This window comes from Muntiacus reevesi, chromosome X, assembly GCF_963930625.1.
Source record: "Muntiacus reevesi chromosome X, mMunRee1.1, whole genome shotgun sequence".
Lineage (NCBI taxonomy): Eukaryota > Metazoa > Chordata > Mammalia > Artiodactyla > Cervidae > Muntiacus > Muntiacus reevesi.
In genome coordinates, this window is record NC_089271.1 from 86,711,596 (window position 1) to 86,730,749 (window position 19,154).

The 19,154-nt window shown below is 38.3% G+C and overlaps 1 protein-coding gene across 2 annotated transcripts in view; it reads left to right on the forward strand.

Moving 5' to 3' along the window:
• The window catches only part of DIAPH2 (diaphanous related formin 2), a 969,789-nt gene extending 956,921 nt beyond the window's left edge, over positions 1–12,868 (forward strand). For both annotated transcript variants that reach the window (XM_065914818.1, XM_065914819.1), the window contains one exon: positions 7,014–12,868. In XM_065914818.1, the coding sequence (XP_065770890.1) occupies positions 7,014–7,078 (65 nt within the window). In that variant the 3' untranslated portion in view covers positions 7,079–12,868. The remainder of the gene's footprint in view (positions 1–7,013) is intronic.
• Positions 12,869–19,154: the final 6,286 nt, after the last annotated feature.

The window sequence follows — 19,154 nt, forward strand, 5'->3', positions numbered from 1 at the left end:
GTTGAATGTTTATCAAATGCCTCTGCCTAGAGAAAGACTTCCTAAGCTTAACAATAAAAAAATGGATCATAGTGTAGAAGACTGACTAACTACATAAAAATAATAAAAATGAAACCATATGTTCTTGAAAGCCAACAACATGAACCAAATAAAAGGCAATCAACAAACTAAGGAAAATATTTCAATTGGTTACTATCTATCTTTAAAATGTAGAGTTCAAAATAAAAACAAAGCAAAATTAAGACCCTAATAGATTATTGGATAAGGGATATGATCAGCATTTAAAGGAAGAAATATAAATGGATAATAACATTTGAAAATTTCTACTTTGCTAAAATTTGAAGAAGGGAAAAAAGAGGCAATCATATGCTATTTGTCACTTTTCACACTAGCACATTGTCAAGAGATTAATACCTAACAATGAGATAAGACAAATTAATTTACTTATTGCCAATTGGATTTAAATTAATACAACTATTCTGGAATATGATTTGGACTTAATTTTGCATACTTAACAATCCCACTTCTACACGTGATGTGTATAAAATAAAATATAAACTCTAAGGATGTTCATTGCAAAGCTTTTTATAATAGAAAAAAAAAATGGAAGCAACCTAAATGTCCAACAGTAGAGAAATGGTTACCCAAATTGTGGCATATTTATATAAAAAGAAGAGTATGTAGCCATTAAAAGTTTTATTTTCAGTATCATGTTTCAGAAGTTTAATGACATACAAAATTTCTATTATACAGTAAATGTTAAATGAAAAAAGTAGAACACCAAATTGCATATATAGTTTAAGCTCAACATTTTTTTTTTAAAGACACTATTCTGGTAAGTGAAGAGAACGAATCTGGTCAATGAGTGGAGAAACTGGCTGTCCACCAAGAGATCAGGCCCAAACCTAATTCAGGTGCCACCTTCCTTTCAGTCGTTTGTAGTGAGTGAGAAACTGTATCAAGTTAGGATCCTTAAAAACATAGGGGGAAGAAAAAAGCAACAGTTTTGGAATCATGGTACAGAGGGGAAAAAAAGATGTAAGTTCGTATGAGATGATTTCAGTATAACAGTCTAAAATAATCTTTCATCAGTATTTGGCATGTGAATAGCTACTTCAATAGACATTTCCTAAGGCAACATAACCCTGGAGAAGGGAGCGCAAGCCACTCCAGTATTCTTGCCTGGAGAATTCCATGGATAGAGGAGCCTGGTGGGGCTACAGTCCACAGGGTCATAAAGAGTCAGGCACGACTGAGAGAATAACACATACACAAGGCAACCTACAGTTTTCTTGGTTTTCTTAGCCTGAGCTGCACAAAACCCATCCTCTGTTTGCTTTTTTTCTTTTTTTTTTTGCTGGAAACAATGTCTATCCATTGATGATAAATCTGCCACACCATCATTTTTGAAGAGTTTTGGAGAAAAGAAAGGTCAGAATAAATTGCAGAGGCCCTCTTTTACTTTGTTTCCTAGGCAGCTAATTAGCATTAAAATGGGATGTTTCACCGCACAATGTGACAATGTGCAGTGTATGCCAGGCACACTTATTTTATGTTACGCTATTGGGAGGGGATAGTTGCATTGTGTTTGGGTAGGTCACGTCAATACATCTAACATGCCTATGAAGCACCAGTTCTTCCATAGACAACAGATGGATACCTAACCTGGGGGGGAATGAATAATGGACAAGTCTTTTTATCACAGGTTTTCAATCTCAAGTTGACCTCCTCATGCAATATACAACACACAGCCCTCTACCTTTGGCATACACTCACTTTGGTAGAGGAGTGATTAAACGTTTCTCGGTTACATGCTACAAGCTTGAGTCCTTTGGTCTGTCTCACACCACATTTTTTTTAAGCTTTATGATATGCTTATTCCTCAGTTATTTCACCTGACAAAGTTTTCAGTAGGAAGGAAATTAGCAGTGTAGATATTGATATGGATCTGAAATTCTGTGACATTCAGGTATTTCATGAATGATGTGCTTTGTACATGGTTGTTGAATAAATGATTGCCTGAATGAATTTTAGAGCAGTACAATAACAGGTTTAATCTATTCACTCAGGACTCCATTGGGAAGGTTTTGAAATGAATGCCAAATCAATTTATGCTTAGAAAAAGCATAAAGCTTCTTACTCTTATGACAGTGGAGAAGGCCTTGACAGTGGTTTGAGCTGCTTAGCCTGATATTCACAGTGTACAGAAGCATGTTTTAGCTGGGCCATGTATTTACATTTTCTTTTCTGTGACAGATTGGCATATTGTTTTGGATTTGGTCACCTCTCCTCCATGGACTGCACATTTCATATAACTATGTCCCTCTCCTCAGTTTCACACTATGACTATGTTACTCTCTGTAGAAATAGAATCTTTTCACTTTCACATGGGGCATCAAGCCTTTGGTGACCAAAAAGAATCTGATAGGGTATGCATGCCCAGCTCTGGTGGATTTAAAGGGTACATCTTGGGACTGACATCTCAGGTTCTATATAGCATTAATCCTTGTGTTTGCAAACAATAGAATCCCTTAATGAATTCTTAGACCATGAGGATACATTAGAGTCTCTAGGCTTGCTTATTCATCATGTTACCTTGTACATTCAGAAAATGGAAACAGAAGAAGATTATGACAAATCATGTTCCCTCAGCCTCTGATATAATGTTTTCCTGTATCTCATTGCACAATATCCCCAACAAGTAAACACACATAGATTGATGCTTCCCCCCATCTTCCTCTCTTTGATTTCCAAAAGCACAACAAGGCAAATTGGAAAGGGAAGCCACTACTGATTAACAAAGCCCTCCCCATCACCTCAGGTAAATACATATTTTCTAAACTATTGACTTTTTGGAGGAGAGACTCCTATTTTTTTTTCCGTCTAAACAATTCTAGTATTAGTGTTGGGAGAATAAGATTGGGTAGAAAAGTAAATTTGGTTCAGCCTGGGTCTCCTGGGGTTCTCAAATCATAGCATACGGGCACCTGCCTCCTTCACCTATGTTTCTAAATAGGAAATTCAGTCACTCTCACAATCACCCAAATAACTCCATCACCTCTGACAGCAATAATAACTAGCATTTGCCCTTTTCTCATAAATTTGATGCCAAGTATGTGTCTTGACCTCATAAGGATCAGAACACTGACTATTACCCATTAGTATTTAGTTGTATTTTTAAAAATTCAATGATTCTTGGAACTTCCTTGGTGGTCCAGTGGCCAAGACTCCGTGCTCCTAATGCAGGAGACCCAGGTTCAATCCCTGATCAGGAAACTAGGTCTCTGAAGATCCCATGCAGCCAAATAAATAAATATTTTTTTTAAATAAGTAAAAATTCAGTGATTGTCAATCTTTGCCTCAAAGAAAGCATGAATCTAGGTATGAAAATTTGCTATCATTAGATTGCAAGCTATTAGAATGTGAAAAGAGATGAATATTTATATTGATATATATTCATATTATATATACATATAACATTATCCTCTAAATTGCACTTCTGCCCGTATCCATACAAGTCTAGAGTATAAATATATATTTTGTATCTAAAATAGTTTTAACATAAACACAGAGAATTACAAATAAATCACAGAAACCCAGATCAGTCATTGCTGCCATTATTTCTAGAGTCATTTTTTCATAAACAATGTTGGAGGTTGACATTTTGAAAGTACAAGTAATGACCTTTACAGAATTGCTTCTACTTATAATTATCTCATAAACATAGGGACCAATTAAGTACCAAAAATATTTAAAGAGAGACAGATACAGAGAAGGAAGGGAGAGAGGGAGATAAAGAGAAAGGAAGGGAAGAACTGTGGAATTATTCTCTTGTGTATGCCAAGAGCTGGATTTGGGCTGTGAACCAGTGTTTATCCTGTCTTCCAAAAGCTTTAATGTCCTTTTCTCAGTTCATTTTGACTTGAAAGTTTATTTTCTCACACCAGATGCTACCAATAAAGCTGCAATTTGATGTGAATCCTGACATCATTTACTTCTGCAAGGCTAGGTTTTTGTATGTGGCACTTTTCTTGAATCCAGTGGGCAGTGAACAGTGGTATGGGGTGCCAATAGCATTCCTGGAGTGAACGTGGATGCCAGCTGACTTTCGTGTGGGGGATCACCGAGGCACAAGCCTTTTTTTCCAGCTGGGACAATCCTCTGTGAATGCCACCATCCTTCTCATATCTGATAGCTTTAACACTGAGTACTTAAATGCTAGCAATGCAGTGGTAACCATGATATTACAATCTCATTTGTAAATGTCTTCTAAAAAGTCCCAAACCAACCTGTATGTGAATCAGTGCCATCTAAGTAATAAGGCCTTTATCTTAGAATGTTATCTTTACAATTTTAGTGGATTGTGATTGGTATCACAAATTAAATAATGGAATTATTAATGGTATCTTTAAAAGGATACCCAAATAATCCATCACTCAGATATATCTCTGAAGAGAAAAAATATCTCTTTCTTTCTCACCTCTCAGTGATAATAATGCATTATAAGGCGCTTTAAGCTTATGGCTGTTTGGCTCTGCACTAATACCATGGTATTAATGAGGCCAAGGTCATGGAGGCCAGTTAGCTTTACTCTCTGTACTGACCACAGACTACCCGGAATCACTCAAGAAACACTGATGATGTGTTTCTCATCAAGAAACACAGATGAGAAAAGTTCCATGGCAAAACCTCAGCATTTCTCACAGTTCATCCTCCCCATGGGAGAGGCAGGATATATTCCAGAGTATCATCATCTTCTCTCTCAAATTGCCAACATCTGTTGGATCATCAAAAAAAGCAAGAGGTTTCCAGAAAAACATCTATTTCTGCTTTATTGACTATGCCAAAGCCTTTGACTGTGTGGATCACAACAAACTGTGGAAAATTCTTCAAGAGATGGGAATACCAGACCACCTGACCTGCCTCTTGAGAAATCTGTAGGCAGGTCAGGAAGCAACAGTTAGAACTGGACATGGAACAACAGACTGCTTCCAAATCGGGAAAGGAGTGCGTCAAGGCTATATATTGTCAGCCTGCTTATTTAACTCATATGCAGAGTACATCATGCAAAATACCAGGCTGGATGAAGCACAAGCTGGAATCAAGATTGCCAGGAGAAATATCAATAACCTCAGATATGCAGATAACACCACCCTTAAGGCAGAAAGCAAAGAACTAAAGAACCTCTTGATGAAAGTGAAAGAGGAGAGTGAAAAAGTTTGCTTAAAACTCAACATTCAGAAAACTAAGATCATGGCATCTAGTTCCATCACTTCATCACAAATAGATGGGGAAACAGTGAGAGACTTTATTTTGGGGGGCTCCAAAATCACTGCAGATGGTGACTGCAGCCATGAAATTAAAAGACACTTGCCCCTTGGAAGAGAAGCTATGACCAACCTAGACAGCATATTAAAAAGCAGAGACATTACTTTGCTAACAGAGATCCATCTAGTCAAAGCTATGGTTTTTCCAGTAGTCATGTATGGATGTGAGAATTGGACTATAAAGAAAGCTGAGTGCCGAGGAATTGATGCTTTTGAACTGTGGTGTTGGAGAAGACTCTTGAGAGTCCCTTGGACAGCAAGGAGATCCAACCAGTCCACCCTAAAGGAGATTAGTCCTAAATATTCTTTGGAAGGACTGATGCTGAAGCTGAAACTCCAATACTTTGGCCACCTGATGCGAAGAACTGACTCATTGGAAAAGACCCTGATGCTGGGAAAGATTGAAGGCAGGAGGAGAAGGGGACGACAGAGGATGAGGTGGTTGGATGGCATCACCGACTCAATGGACATGAGTTTGAGTAAACTCCTGCAGTTAGGGTGATGGACAGGGAGGCCTAGAGTGCTGCAGTCCATGGGGTTGCAAAGAGTCAGACACGACTGAGTGACTGAACTGAGACTGAGACCATCATCTTAGGGAGGAAATGAGTAGGAGCTTGGGAGGCCCCAACATCTACCTCTGAATAAAGCAGTCTTGACATTTAGGCATTAACTTTGCATTATAATCCCCCATCATACCATTGATTTGCTGTGTAACCTTCATCCACTAAAGCAGAGATAATAGGATAGAATGAAATGGGTTTACCTCCCGGGGATGTTGTGTGAATTAGCAAATTAACGAGTGTAAAGTGTTAGCATTTATGTAAGTGCTGGTGGTTGTGATTATTTCTAGGGACCTAGTCTCATTCTAAATAGAGAATCTAAGTATATTATGCTTCTGTCAGAAGGGGATTTTCACCCACATCAATTGCATTTAAGCTGAGCATAAAACAGAGGTGATAATAACATAGTAGTGATCACCACAATGCAGAGCTGTAAACCTTTTTCCTATTAAAGCTAAAACTATTTTCAGCAACTTTCAGTGCTTTTAAACTTTGCTTTCCAAGCTTTGTGCCAACAGTTCTCTCTACAGTGATTATTTTTCCTGTGACGGGTGAGGGGAATGGGACCTATTCATTATTTATTCCCATAATGACTATATAATGTATTGAATTTGTTTACATCACACAATCAAGCAAAGACTTGGTAGCTGATTTGATTGCCACATATTGTAATCATTGTAAAAAATAAAAAAAACTCTTTTTCAGCTCTGCCCACGCTGGTGTCCTCTAGAGGTAGCCAACATACAGATTGAAAACTCATGGGGAATTGAAGTGCTTTCCAACAAAAGGCACTGTACATAGATCCTTTCAATTTAACATCTTTACCAAGGAATTTTGTTGTCACCTGCTATTTCCAAAGGGACTGTGCTTGAGTGAATTCTTCCATTTCTTTTATCACTCTGACTTCATTTACCAAGAAAAGTCATTTAATGCTATTTCAAACTTGAACTCAGCCTGGGAGCTGCAGTGTGAACTCCTCAGATCTGGGCTTCATGTTATTTATTTACATATTCATTTGAATTAATTTTTCAGAACTGTTTGAAAACCTCTCTCAACCTGACATCATGCAATAGCTGGAATCTAAAGCTCACCATGTTTTTGGTTCTCTTTTCTCTTTGTCTTACAGATAACAGACGAGTACCTTTGGAAAGGTCACGGTCTCGCCACAATGGAGGTATCTCATCTAAGTGATTCCTGATGCCAAAGAATAAGAAAATATTAAAGTAAACAAAATCATACAGTTTGAGAAGAACAAAACCTACTCTCAAGGGATGGAGACTATATAAGTACATTTCTGCAAAGATCAAGCTAAGCTGGATGAAATAGTGTGCATATATAAAGCTATTGCAAGACTCCTCCCACAGTTACACTAACACAAACACAATTGCCAGGATTTTAAAACATGCATTTCATTTTAGTGTAAAGATGTGTATTATTTGTTATTGTGTGTGACCTGACGGTGATGATGAAAAATGTAAGAAATTGAAGAGTTCTAAAGACATTCTAAACCATTCAGTCTGTCAAAAATATATGTTACTCAAATTTTGTCACACACACACACCCCCCAAAAAAAAGGAAGAAAAGAGAAAGAATTCATCAATGTCTACTGATTGCTGTTAAATAGAAAAGTAAAAGACCAGTGAAAATGTGTGTGTCAATGGTTTGGAAAGGCACTGATATTGCACACTCTGTAAAAGAAGCCATCTTGGAAACTCAGAAAATGTACTACTTCATTCCCTTCAAGTTGTTTAGAATCTAATCTCAAGTGAAAGTTGATGGATTCATCTGCTTTGGCTGAAATTAAACTTATCATTAATCTAGAGTTTCAGCATGATATTGCAGGCACTTATCATTGCTAAAAATAAACCAAAGTTTAACAGAAGTGGTTAGAGAAAGTAACTTAAACTTTATTTAAAGAGGTATTTTATAAGTATGCACATATATCTACTTTATACAAATACTTTGTATGGCTATTTTTGAGAAAAACCTCACATTTTAATGTTTATGCTAGAGTTGAACCTGCAAATTCTGTTACCTTTATTTAGATTTTTAAAGGTAAATATTGATCCCTGTTCTCTATGGTTTCTTTTTTCTCTCTATTGCTTCCTACTCCCACGACCCCCTTGAAGGCAGGGAATAGAGTTCTAAGAGACCTGAGAGGAAAAAGATTTCTCTCTGCAGGAGGCAGCAGAAAACTCTCTGATAGGTCAGTTATCTTATCGGCCTCTTTCCTCCCCCTTTCCCATTCTGCTGTGGTGATATGAAGAAGAAAAATGATATACTTTATATATGTGTAGATATTTATATATCCTGCCACAGTAATTCCATATCCCAGTGACTAACTGAACTTCTCAATCATCATCATACTTAACTTACCTTATTATATTAACAAATCATTTAAATGCTGCCAAAACAACTCTAGGAGGAAAAACCAGGCCCTACATTTTTCTTAAATAGATGAGAGAAGAAAAGTCATACTTAACTTGTCTATTACTTTTTAAATGCATTGAAAGAATGTAGTGTAACTTCTCTGGAGTATAATTTTAAGACTAATACATGCAGATGATTATGATTATTGTAAAAGTTTTCTTATGTGTATATTTCTTATATAGAAAATCCTATTTCTACTTCCTCTAAAGCACATTATAGATATTCAGAAAGAACAAATGACTGGCTTGGCAAATCACTACCTGAGATAATGAAAACAAGTGACCAATAGCTCATAGTTTCTTTTATACAGATGTATAGTCATTCAAACTGCTGCCTTTTCCTCCAGTTCATTCTTACTTAGGTCTTATCCTTTTGCAAAGCTCTGAAGATGCTTCAATAGAGAAATCAAAAACAGTAACAGGATCTGAGATTTTACAATTTTATCCTGTCTTAAGACACACACATACACACACACACAAAGAAGTTTAAGGGATATATCAATTTCACATGCTGTTTCTTAACAATAACAACAACAAACACTTAGGTTCTACTAATTTATGTAAATACTTAACATATTTTTAACTTCACAAAGTCTTTTCTGAAATCTTCATTGTATGGCTTCTTTGAGTCTTTTGATAGTTTTTCAGACTGTCGGAAAATGATACTTTGAAATATTCACCCTGACTAATATTTAGGGACATTTCCCATGCCATATATCAAGCTAGTCAAGGTAGAAATACTGTTGCATATCACCTTTTCCAGATGTGAACTTGCCTTATTTTTTAGTTTGTGGGGGGAAAAAAGTACAGTTATTGATAAATTATATATTTGTATTTAGAGTAATCCTACACACTTTTCACAAACATTGAGAACCTTCAGGGTCTTTCATGAAGCTCTGATAACTCAATTAAAGGGTTTGCTTCCCAGATTTATAATGGTCCTGCTCTAGCCATTTGTAGTTTGTTTTGGGTTGAAAATTATCACCAGAAAAAAAATAATGATATTTTTAGTACAGAGTGTATAGAGCCAAATTATACTAAATCTTTTATTGGGTTTATTACTGCCATAATTGAGAAGCGCCTTCCCTGGTGGCTAAGATGATAAAGAATCTGCCTGCAGTGCAAGAGACCTGGGTTCCATCCCTGGGTCAGAAAGATCTCCTGGCGAAGGGAATGGCTGCCCACTCCAGTACTCTTGCCTGGAGAATTCCATGGACAGAGGAGCCTGGAGGGCTACAGTCCATAGGGTTGAAAGCAAAACCACTCTGAGCTTCCCAGGTAGCTCAGATGGTAAAGAATTCACCTGCAGTACAGGAGACCTGGGTTCAATTTCTCCTGCTCCCCTGGAGAAGGCAATGGCTTCCCACTCCAGTACTCTTGCCTGGAAAATCCCATGGACATAGGAGCCTGGCGGGCTACAGTCCATGGGGTCGCAAAGAGTCAGACACGACTGAGCGACTAAGCACATACACACACAATTTATGCAGATTTTCTTCAGAGTGTTTTTTAAAAGTGCAAAACCCTTTAAAATGTTTACTAGTTGCATTAGTTTCCTTTAGCTGCTGTAATAAATTACCACAAACTAGGTGACCTAACATCAGAAATTTATTCTCTCATGGTTGTTGTGGCCAGATGTCCAAAATCAAAGGCCATGCTCCCTTCAGAGGCTCTAGAGGAAAATCCTCCCTTGTCTCTTCCAACTTTGGGTGGCTACTGGCATTGCTTGGGTTATGACCACATCTCTCTGTCTGCTCTGTCTTCACATTACCTTCTGCTCTGTGTACTTAATCTCCCTATGCCTCTCTTATAAGGACACTTTTGTTGTAATTTCAAGCCCACTGAGATGATCCAGGATAATTTTATATGAAGAGCCTAAATTTAATTCTAAATAAGGTAACTTTCAAAGGTTCTGAGGATTAAGATATGGACATATATTTTTGGAGGTGACCTTTAGCCCACTGTAGTCTGCCTTCTGGACCCTCAAATTTATGTCTGTCCCCTGTGCAAAATATATTCATCCTACCCTAATATTCCCCAAAGTCCCAAACCTAAAGTTTAAACTCTCATCCAAACATCATCAGTTCAAAAGTCCCAAATCTTATCTAGATCATCTAAATCAGCAACAGGTCAAAACCCTAGGGCAAAATTCCTTTGCATCTGTGAATCAGTGAAACATGACCTCAACAAGGCTCCTGCTTCCAAAATGCGGGGATGGGATAGGCATATGATAATAGTTATAGACATTCCTATTCCAGAAGGAAGAAAATGGGACAGACATGGAAAGGAGTTCCTTGTCCTAATGAGTTTCAGAATTTGGCCTGGCAGAATCCCTTTCCCTGGTGGCTCAGATGGTAAATGCGGGAGACCTGGGTTGGAAAGGTTGATCCCTGGTTGGGAAGATCTTCTGGAGGACGGCATGGCAACCCACTCCAGTATTCTTGCCTGGAGAATCCCATGGACAGAGGAGCCTGCAGGGCTACAGTTCATGGGGTCGCCAAGAGTCAGACACGACTGAGCGAATACACACAGCACAGGACACAGGTCTGAGCAAGTCTTGTGACCTCAGCCAAGTGCCTGAGCTTCAGTTCTGTTCTCAGAATCCTCTTAGGTTTCAAGGCTTGACAATAATCCTTCTTGTCTCGGGGTTGCACCCTTTAGGTATGCAGCTCTGCCCTAGAGTTGATCTTTTCTATCAAAGGGTTGTACCTGTTTACAGCTTAATCAGCCTGTTTCTGGCCTGTAAAGTTTTGGTCATCTGACAGCCTTCTCTCATTTTGTCCTGTCTCTGTCCCTTTCGGACCAAGATGGAACTGTTTCTGCTGGTGTAACTTTTTAAAAAACTTTGTAGGCTCCTCATGAATATCATATTGATTTAATAGAGATGCAATAGAGTCCTCACAGATCTTTGCCAGATAATGCCACCTCTATTCCTGGCTTTTATCAAGATGAATGAGTGGATCAGTGAGTCAATGCCTAATCTCTACAGCAATAGCCAAAGGTTGCCTAGTCTTGGCTTTATCTCCAGAGCCCACTATCCTAACAGTGAATCTCTTCATTTTAGCATCTTTTGCAATCTGAATAGGTGCAGAATTTCCTGAATTATCAAGTGCTGGTTCCTTTCTGCTTACCAGTTCTTTCTTCAATTTATCCTTTTCTCTTATATTTTACTATAAGCTCAAGAAAAAACTAGACCATACCTCCCATGCTTTGCTGTCACGTTTCCTCAGCTGAATACCCAAATTTGTCACTTACAGATCTTTCCACAAAACGGTTGGAGACAATCTGGATAAGCTTTTTTTGCCAGTATATAATAAAGATCATCTTTCCTCTAGTTTTCAATAAAATGTTCTTCAGTTCCTTCTGAGCCCTCATGAGAAGCACCTTTAACATTCATATTCTTCCCAACAGTCTGTTTAAAGCAAGCTATGCTTTTTCTATCATATACATCAGTATTCTTCCCACCTCTACACATGATGTAATTCCAAAGACACTTCTACATTTTTAAGTATTGTTATAGCGGTCCCCGACTTCCTGGTACCCAAATCTGTATTTTCTTGCTGTGGTTGCTGTAACAGAATATTCCAAATGTGATCACTTAAAACAACAGGCATTTACTCTCTTACTGTTTGAGAGGCCAGAAGTCCTAAATTGAGGTCTTGGCAGGGCTGTACTCCCTCTGGAGCTTCTAGGAGAAACCTTCCTTGCTTCTCCCAGTTTGTGACTGTCATCATTCCTCGACTTGTGACCAAGCCTCTCTCTTCTCTATCTTCATATCACCTCTCCCTCTGTATATCTAATCTACCTCTACCACTTTCTTATAAAGATATTTATGAAGGCATTTAAGGCTCATCAGCTTATACATAATCTCCTCATCTCAAGATCCTTCACTTAATGACATCTGTGAAGACCCTTTTCCCAAATAAGTTAACATCAAAGGTTCTAAGAATTGGGATGTGGACATATCTTTGGGGAGTCACCATTCAACTCACAACACTAGTTATTGCACAAAAATGTAATTTTCACTTTTTAAAATGCATCCTTGGTGCTCAAGTCAAACTCAGTGTTGTCTCTAAAAGCCATTGTACGCACAGGCTGCTGCATGCTTTGATGTTAAATGGCTGAACAGTGTATTCTAAAATTCAGTTGATACTTACTACAGCAAATTAGCTTGAAAAAATAATTGGTTCCAACTATGAGCTATAGTGTATCTTTTCTGCCCCTTTTATGGAGTCTTTGACCAAATATTTTCTATGATTAATAATGTAGGTATAAAGCTACCTCTGATACAGAAGTGTTCTTTACAAGTTTATTTTAGATATTGTGAATCCCTTAACTGAAAGGAGAGGTGACAGCAAAGCCTATTTGAATGGATATTGAGGGAGATTGTACCCATACCAAGACATTCAGAAGAAGTATTTCAGTAGCAGAACTATGGATTCATGTTCTCGTTTTGCCTCAGAATAAATGCCTGTCTCTTTGCAGGACCAAGAATGACTTGCAATCTATCTGTAATGCATACTTACTTATTCAATAAAGCTAAGATTGCATTAAATGTTTTACTGCCTATGACAATTAATATCAAGGATGGGTGAAAAGGTGCCAACTGAAGTATAAGGGCAGGATGTAAGAAGAATACTCCAGAAGGGGAAGCTTCAACTTAACAAAAGTACCAAAGTATTTCTATAAGGACCTGGTCAGGTAGACATCATGGGATATATTCAAAGACACACATAACTGTGGGAATCATAAGATTTTCTCTAAGTATTCTTGATTGCTTCTTGCCAGAGTAGTGGAGAGATGTTTGCACACCTTAAAAGTGCAGAAAAGTCAGAAGGGTGATTTACATCCTCCAGAGAAACTGTTTCTACAGAGGGTTTTTAACCTTTATTATACAATGAAAGTAAATGGACTTCAAATGCTCAGAGGGGTAAAAATCTGGAATTAGAAATAAAGAATTGTAAATAATTATTCTCCAGAGGGCTTTCAAAAGAATCTCTCATCGTAGGTGGGCTGACTTGAAGATGAATGGTTGGGCAAGGTAATAACCAGGTCTATAAATGATATGGTCCAAAGTACCTGGCAAGATCATTGTTTCCCTTGGAATGGTTTCCCCCAGGACTCAAATATATTGGTTTTTTCTCCTGCATTGACCCAAGTAGGCAAACTCCTTTGTAGGGAATCTGAAAACCTGAGTATCCACAACTAGGGGAATTTGGGCTCAGAGGAAAGTGGAAACCTGGAAATTAATATATATGCAATGCATGTAACTGGTATGTAATTTTAATTTATAGTAAAAAGAAAGCAATAGCCAAAGAGCCCATTTACAGACAATTTATTTAGATGTCTAGAGTTCCAATAGCCACAAATAAAATATTATTATAGTTAGTATTCATTTCAGGGAAAAACAACTTACAAATTCATGAAATGTACAAATTATGACTTTGTTCCTAGTTCTTGGAGATTAGCCAGAATTCAGACTTTAGCCATGATGACCTTATATCTTGGCTAATAGAAGTTCAGCCAGCATTCTTACCTATATTTTGGCTGAGGTGCAGACAATATTTTCACCTTTTGATGTGTACGAGTAAAGCACAAGAGCTCTTATCATATTATTATAAATATTAATACTAAATCTTCAACTTCTCTACTTCGCTAAAGGTTCCAGTGTGGCTATCCTAATCATCAAGTGCCCATTCAATGGACACTGCTTTTCAGGACACAGTTATGAGTTAAACACACAGCTCTGCCTTCAGGGATCTCACAGTCTAGTGGGAGATGGGACATGTACAAAAAGAACTGGAATTCAAGATGGAAAAAAAGCAATCAGTGTCTTAAGAGTGGTACAGATAAGGCCTAGGGGAGTTCAGAAAAAAACAATGTTATAGAGAGATGAAGTGAGGTGGGTATTGGGGTGGAAAGCAGGTATCAGCATAGACTTTTGGGCACTGGTGGCATTTGAAGTGAAATTTAAAAGGTAAGTAGATTTGGACTTGTCAACTTTTTATTCATTCAGTCAAAATTTAATGAGCACCTCCTGTGTGCCAACCACAGTGCTAGGCTCTGAGACTATAACAGTGAATTGGACAGATACAGGCCCTATTCTCATATGTATGAGCAAAGCACAGGAGCTCTTATCATATTATTAGAAATATTAATAATAAACTTCAACTTCTCTACTTTGCTAAATAACTTAAATTTTTTTTTTTTTTTTTTGAGGAAGGAGAGAAAGCCTGAACAGAAGTACAAGCTTTGGTGTGCAAATGTAAAGAATGTGGAACAATTCAGGTTGGATAGAGTGTAAGGTCCATGAAAGGCAGCAGTGGTTTTGTGGTTTACGCTTGATTTTATAAATGTCAGGAAATACTGAGAGATTGGGAAGATCCCCTGGAGAAGGGATGGCAACCCACTCCAGAATTCTTGCTTGGAGAATTCCATGAACAGAGAAGCCTGGCAGGCTACAGTCCATGGGGTCGCTGAGAGTCGGACACAGCTGAGCAACTAACACTTCACTTCTTTGAGGAAAGAAATAACACAGAGCACTTCAGGAAGATGGTGCTGGAAGCTGTGTGTAAGACAGCAGGAAGAGGTTACATAAGCCCAACTTTGTTGGAGGCAATTGGAAAAACACTTTTTGCAATAATACTTTTGATAATTAATGAGTTCGAACTAGGATAACATCAGTGGGACAGACCCAAATATCATCTCAATAACTGGCAATCAATTAGATGTTGAGGGTATAAGCAGAAGAAATATCAAATCTGACACCAAGATTTCAGGCCCAAGTAAAAGTACTTGAGTGTACTTTCAAGAACAACAACAAAAATTGACACAAGAAGAAAAGCTCATCTTTGCAGTGATACCACGGATATGCACAGCTACAGCTCTGACCCCATTATTGGTGGTGGTGAATGGCTCATACAAACCTCACATACAAGTAGCATCAAGTCATGAAGACATAGAGCAGAAAGGGAAAAAAAAAAACAATTCCACACAAGGACATATTTAGTGACCTTACAGGGATTATGTTAACAAGGACCAGGGTAAGCTCTCCAGGCTATGTTCTTTTCTTCCCTTCTTTTCCCCTTTCCAACCCCTTCTCTTTTCTTCTCAATAATACTGAAAGTCAAAACATTGAATGACTGTTCAAAGAAAGGAAAAACTGACAAAAATTGAGTGAATATGAAAATATCTTGATTCAGTTTTGGTCTCTTATGGGAAAGAAAGGCATTTGAATGAAGTATAATTTATGGGAAAAGCTTTAATTAGTTCATAGTTAGGACTTCTTAAGTATCTGGTTAATATTTTAAGTCATACATTTAAGAATTTCTTGAACAACGATTACTTGCTTAAAGAACAGCAAATTCTACTGTTTTCTCAGGAATCTCTCAGTCTTTTAAACTCTACTCAGGTCTATTCCCTTTGTGCTAAATACCTTTCTACTCCAAGAATCAGGACTTCCCTCCTGAATACATTCAACTGCTGGGTACATGTGACACTGAATGGCTTTTATTTTAGCTAATTTTTGTTTTGTTCTAGAAGGGGACCTGGTTTTTGAATCTGCCTCATCTCACCTTCACCCCACAAACATCTTGTGTTACTGTCCCTTTGTTTTCCTCTAAGAACCTGAATATCACAGTGGGAATTACATCGAAAATAACCAAATACTATGAATTTCTTCTTTGAACACTTTTTAGAAATATATGACATATAATAACTGAGTGACATATCTATGACATATAATTGATACATATATATAATATATATATATAAAGACATATAACCTATGACATATAATAGCTGTCACCTAGACCTGCTGACAAAAATCAAGTAATGAGCTATTTACCCAGCTATGGTGGTGCTGGGGGGGGCGGGAGCAAGGGAGGAAATGAGATGAAAGGGGTCAGGAATAAGGCCCCCTTAGCAGAACTCAAAATAATGATAAAAATCAAAGCATCTGTTAAATATCAATGACCTTTCAACTCCAGAGCATCTGGGATAAAAAGCTGACTTGCTGTGACCTTGTATTGTGTGGTGTTTTGTACTTTTGAAAGGACTTTCACTTTTCACATCCACTATTCCATCATCTCATTTCCTTAGTCTATGAGCATCCTGAAGTTTCCTCTATCTGATTAAACCACAACAGCAACCTTCCCATGAATCTCTCTCCTTCAAGGCTACCATTGATCACCTCATTGCCAAATCCTATGAATTTCCGTTTATCCTCATCCTACTTACTTTTCCTCAGTTTGGCACAAGGTCCACCTAGGTTTGTCTTCTCCCACCACTCAGAAAATTCTTCCTTCCTGTTTATTAGTGCTGTCTTCACATGAATGCTAAATATAGGCAGTAGCTCCAGTGTTCATTTGTATTCTCCCACAATCAGGGTTGTGGTAGCCATATCCATGACTTTGACAATTTCCCACGAGCAGATGGCTGAAATCTCATCAGAACCCCAGAACCACCTTCCCTCTTTAAAAGATAACTCACATACTAAACTCAATATGTTGTATGTATGTGCTCAGTCATATCCAACTCTTTGCAACCCCATGGACTGTAGCCTGCCAGGCTCCTCTGTCCATGGAAATCTCCAGGCAAAAATACTGGAGTGGGTTGCCATTTCCTCCTCCAGGGGATCTTTGAACCTGTGTCTCCTGCACTGACAGGTGGATTCTTTATCACTGAGTCACTGAGGAAGCCCCAAAGTTCAGTATATTCCCAACCAAATATGTTCTCCTCCAGCAAGGTTATCCTTTTCTCCAGGCTGGCCTTCTCATTATGGGTAATACACTTCTCCCAGTCTTTAAGGCTAGAAACACCAGAAACATCTTTGTGTTATTTCCATTCCCACAATATCTAGTCAGGCATAGACGTTGGTCTCCCTGTTTTTGGTCTTTTACCTCTTCAACTCATCCTTCACATTGCTAGAGATTGCTTCCTAAAATGCCATTCTTGATCCACTTCAAAAAATTCGATTGTTCCCTTTAATTAACAAAACTATTATAGGTGTCAAAGTTTCCGGGAACAGACTCAAATGTAACTTTCAAGCCCTTTCACCATCCCTCCAGCCATGCTACACTGGATTTATCATTGGAGCTTGCCAATGTTAAACAAACAAACATATGATTACATCCCCAAATGTGTATTTTCATTCATGCCATTTTATGTACATGCAATTTACTCTGACTGGTATGACCTCATTGCCAAACCTCACCCTTTTTCTATTAATCCTTCAAGTACCAGTACTGCCTTTCTGAAGCCTTCCTTAGTTCTCCCTTCCTCGTTAAAATAAATTGTGTTATCTATGCTCCCACAGCAGTTTGCTCATACTCCTATTATGGCCTTTATTTCATTCTGCCTTCTACTAGAGTTAGTTGTCTGTGTCCTTGACTAAAGTGTAAGTTTCTTGATGGCCATACTGTCTCATTCATCTCTGGGCCTTTACACAAAGCAATTTCTCAATGAATTAATGTATAGTGTCAACTCTCAGTAAATTAAACAAATGAAAAGGAATGTTTGGTACAGGTAATAGAAAATCATAGAAACTACCATAACTAATTTCCTCATCCAGGTGAGAACTCAGCCTTCATCATTGTCCTGGGAACTGAGGGCCTGCCTAAGGTCAGCATCAAGGACAAGCTCCCCCAAATGTGGATGACAGGAAGTAGATTTCAGAGGAACACTTTCAGGAGCTGATGACTGATGGAAGACAAGGAGGATGGCTTTCCCTCCAAGGTCAAGCTTTTAACAAGTATCTGCAATGTACACTGGGGGATTTGGCTGTACTCCAATTATGCTAATATGTTTTATATATGGGCTTCCAGCAGCCAGGAGCCACCTCCCTAAACAATTTAATAAGTGTAAATATCAAGGCAGAGTTGTAAATGTGGAACTTATTTGTAATGTACCAACCTTGTTATTATCAAATGTCATGGGGTATAAGTCATGGCAATTATGCTGCATGCTTTTTATTACATTTATTTTACTTTTTAAAAATGCAGTATATCCCCATAAGCGTTCCTTCTCCTGTGCTGCCTAAGTAACCTACCCTGGCTCTGTGTTCTGGAGTCACAGAAGGCAGGACCATTAGGGTCAGAGGATTAATGGGCATCCTGGGAGGAAAGGGTCATTGACTCCACCCACTGAAACTGTAGCCTCAACCTTCATTGCATGTATCCATAACTCAAGCTGTGGGACCTCATGAGTTTCTCAAGACAAGAGCATTCATGAGGTAAAATACAGAACTGTTGCTTCCTCCTCCCTCCTACCACCTGAGCATGTATGTATGTCCCTGTCGTGAAGAGGCTGGCAGTTTTACACAAAGTCTTCAAACTCTTGATTGCCAGCTTGGTGGGATACAGTCCAGAGCCACCTCTTAAGTGGTTACTTGGCAGATGAAAGTGAAGGGAAGTAGGTCTAATTTTTTCCTTTGCTTTGGACCAGAAAAGCAGCCACTATACCCAGCCCATAATTTCTATTTCCCACTCTCTTTCTCTCCCCCTCTTTTCCACTTCTCACTAAATTGCAACAACCACTCAGAAGGAGAAGGGCAGGTGACTTTTTTTTTTTTACTCTCCATGACTAAGCATTCTATGGCAACAGTCCTCTTTTCTTTCAAAGGAGCTCTTCTAGTTTTTCTGTGGGCTTCCACAGGCTTCCCTGGTATTAGGCAGGAAGCCTGCCAGGCCACAGGTCTGTTGGCAAGTGAATCTGTTTTTAAGGGTTTTGAAACATGCTAGTGCTTTCAAAGTTTCCTTAAAAGAGAAGGATAAAAAAAAGAGTTGCTGATCTTTTCACCCAGGAGTTTTTTTAGGAGCTTTATCTCTGCTAATCACAGCATC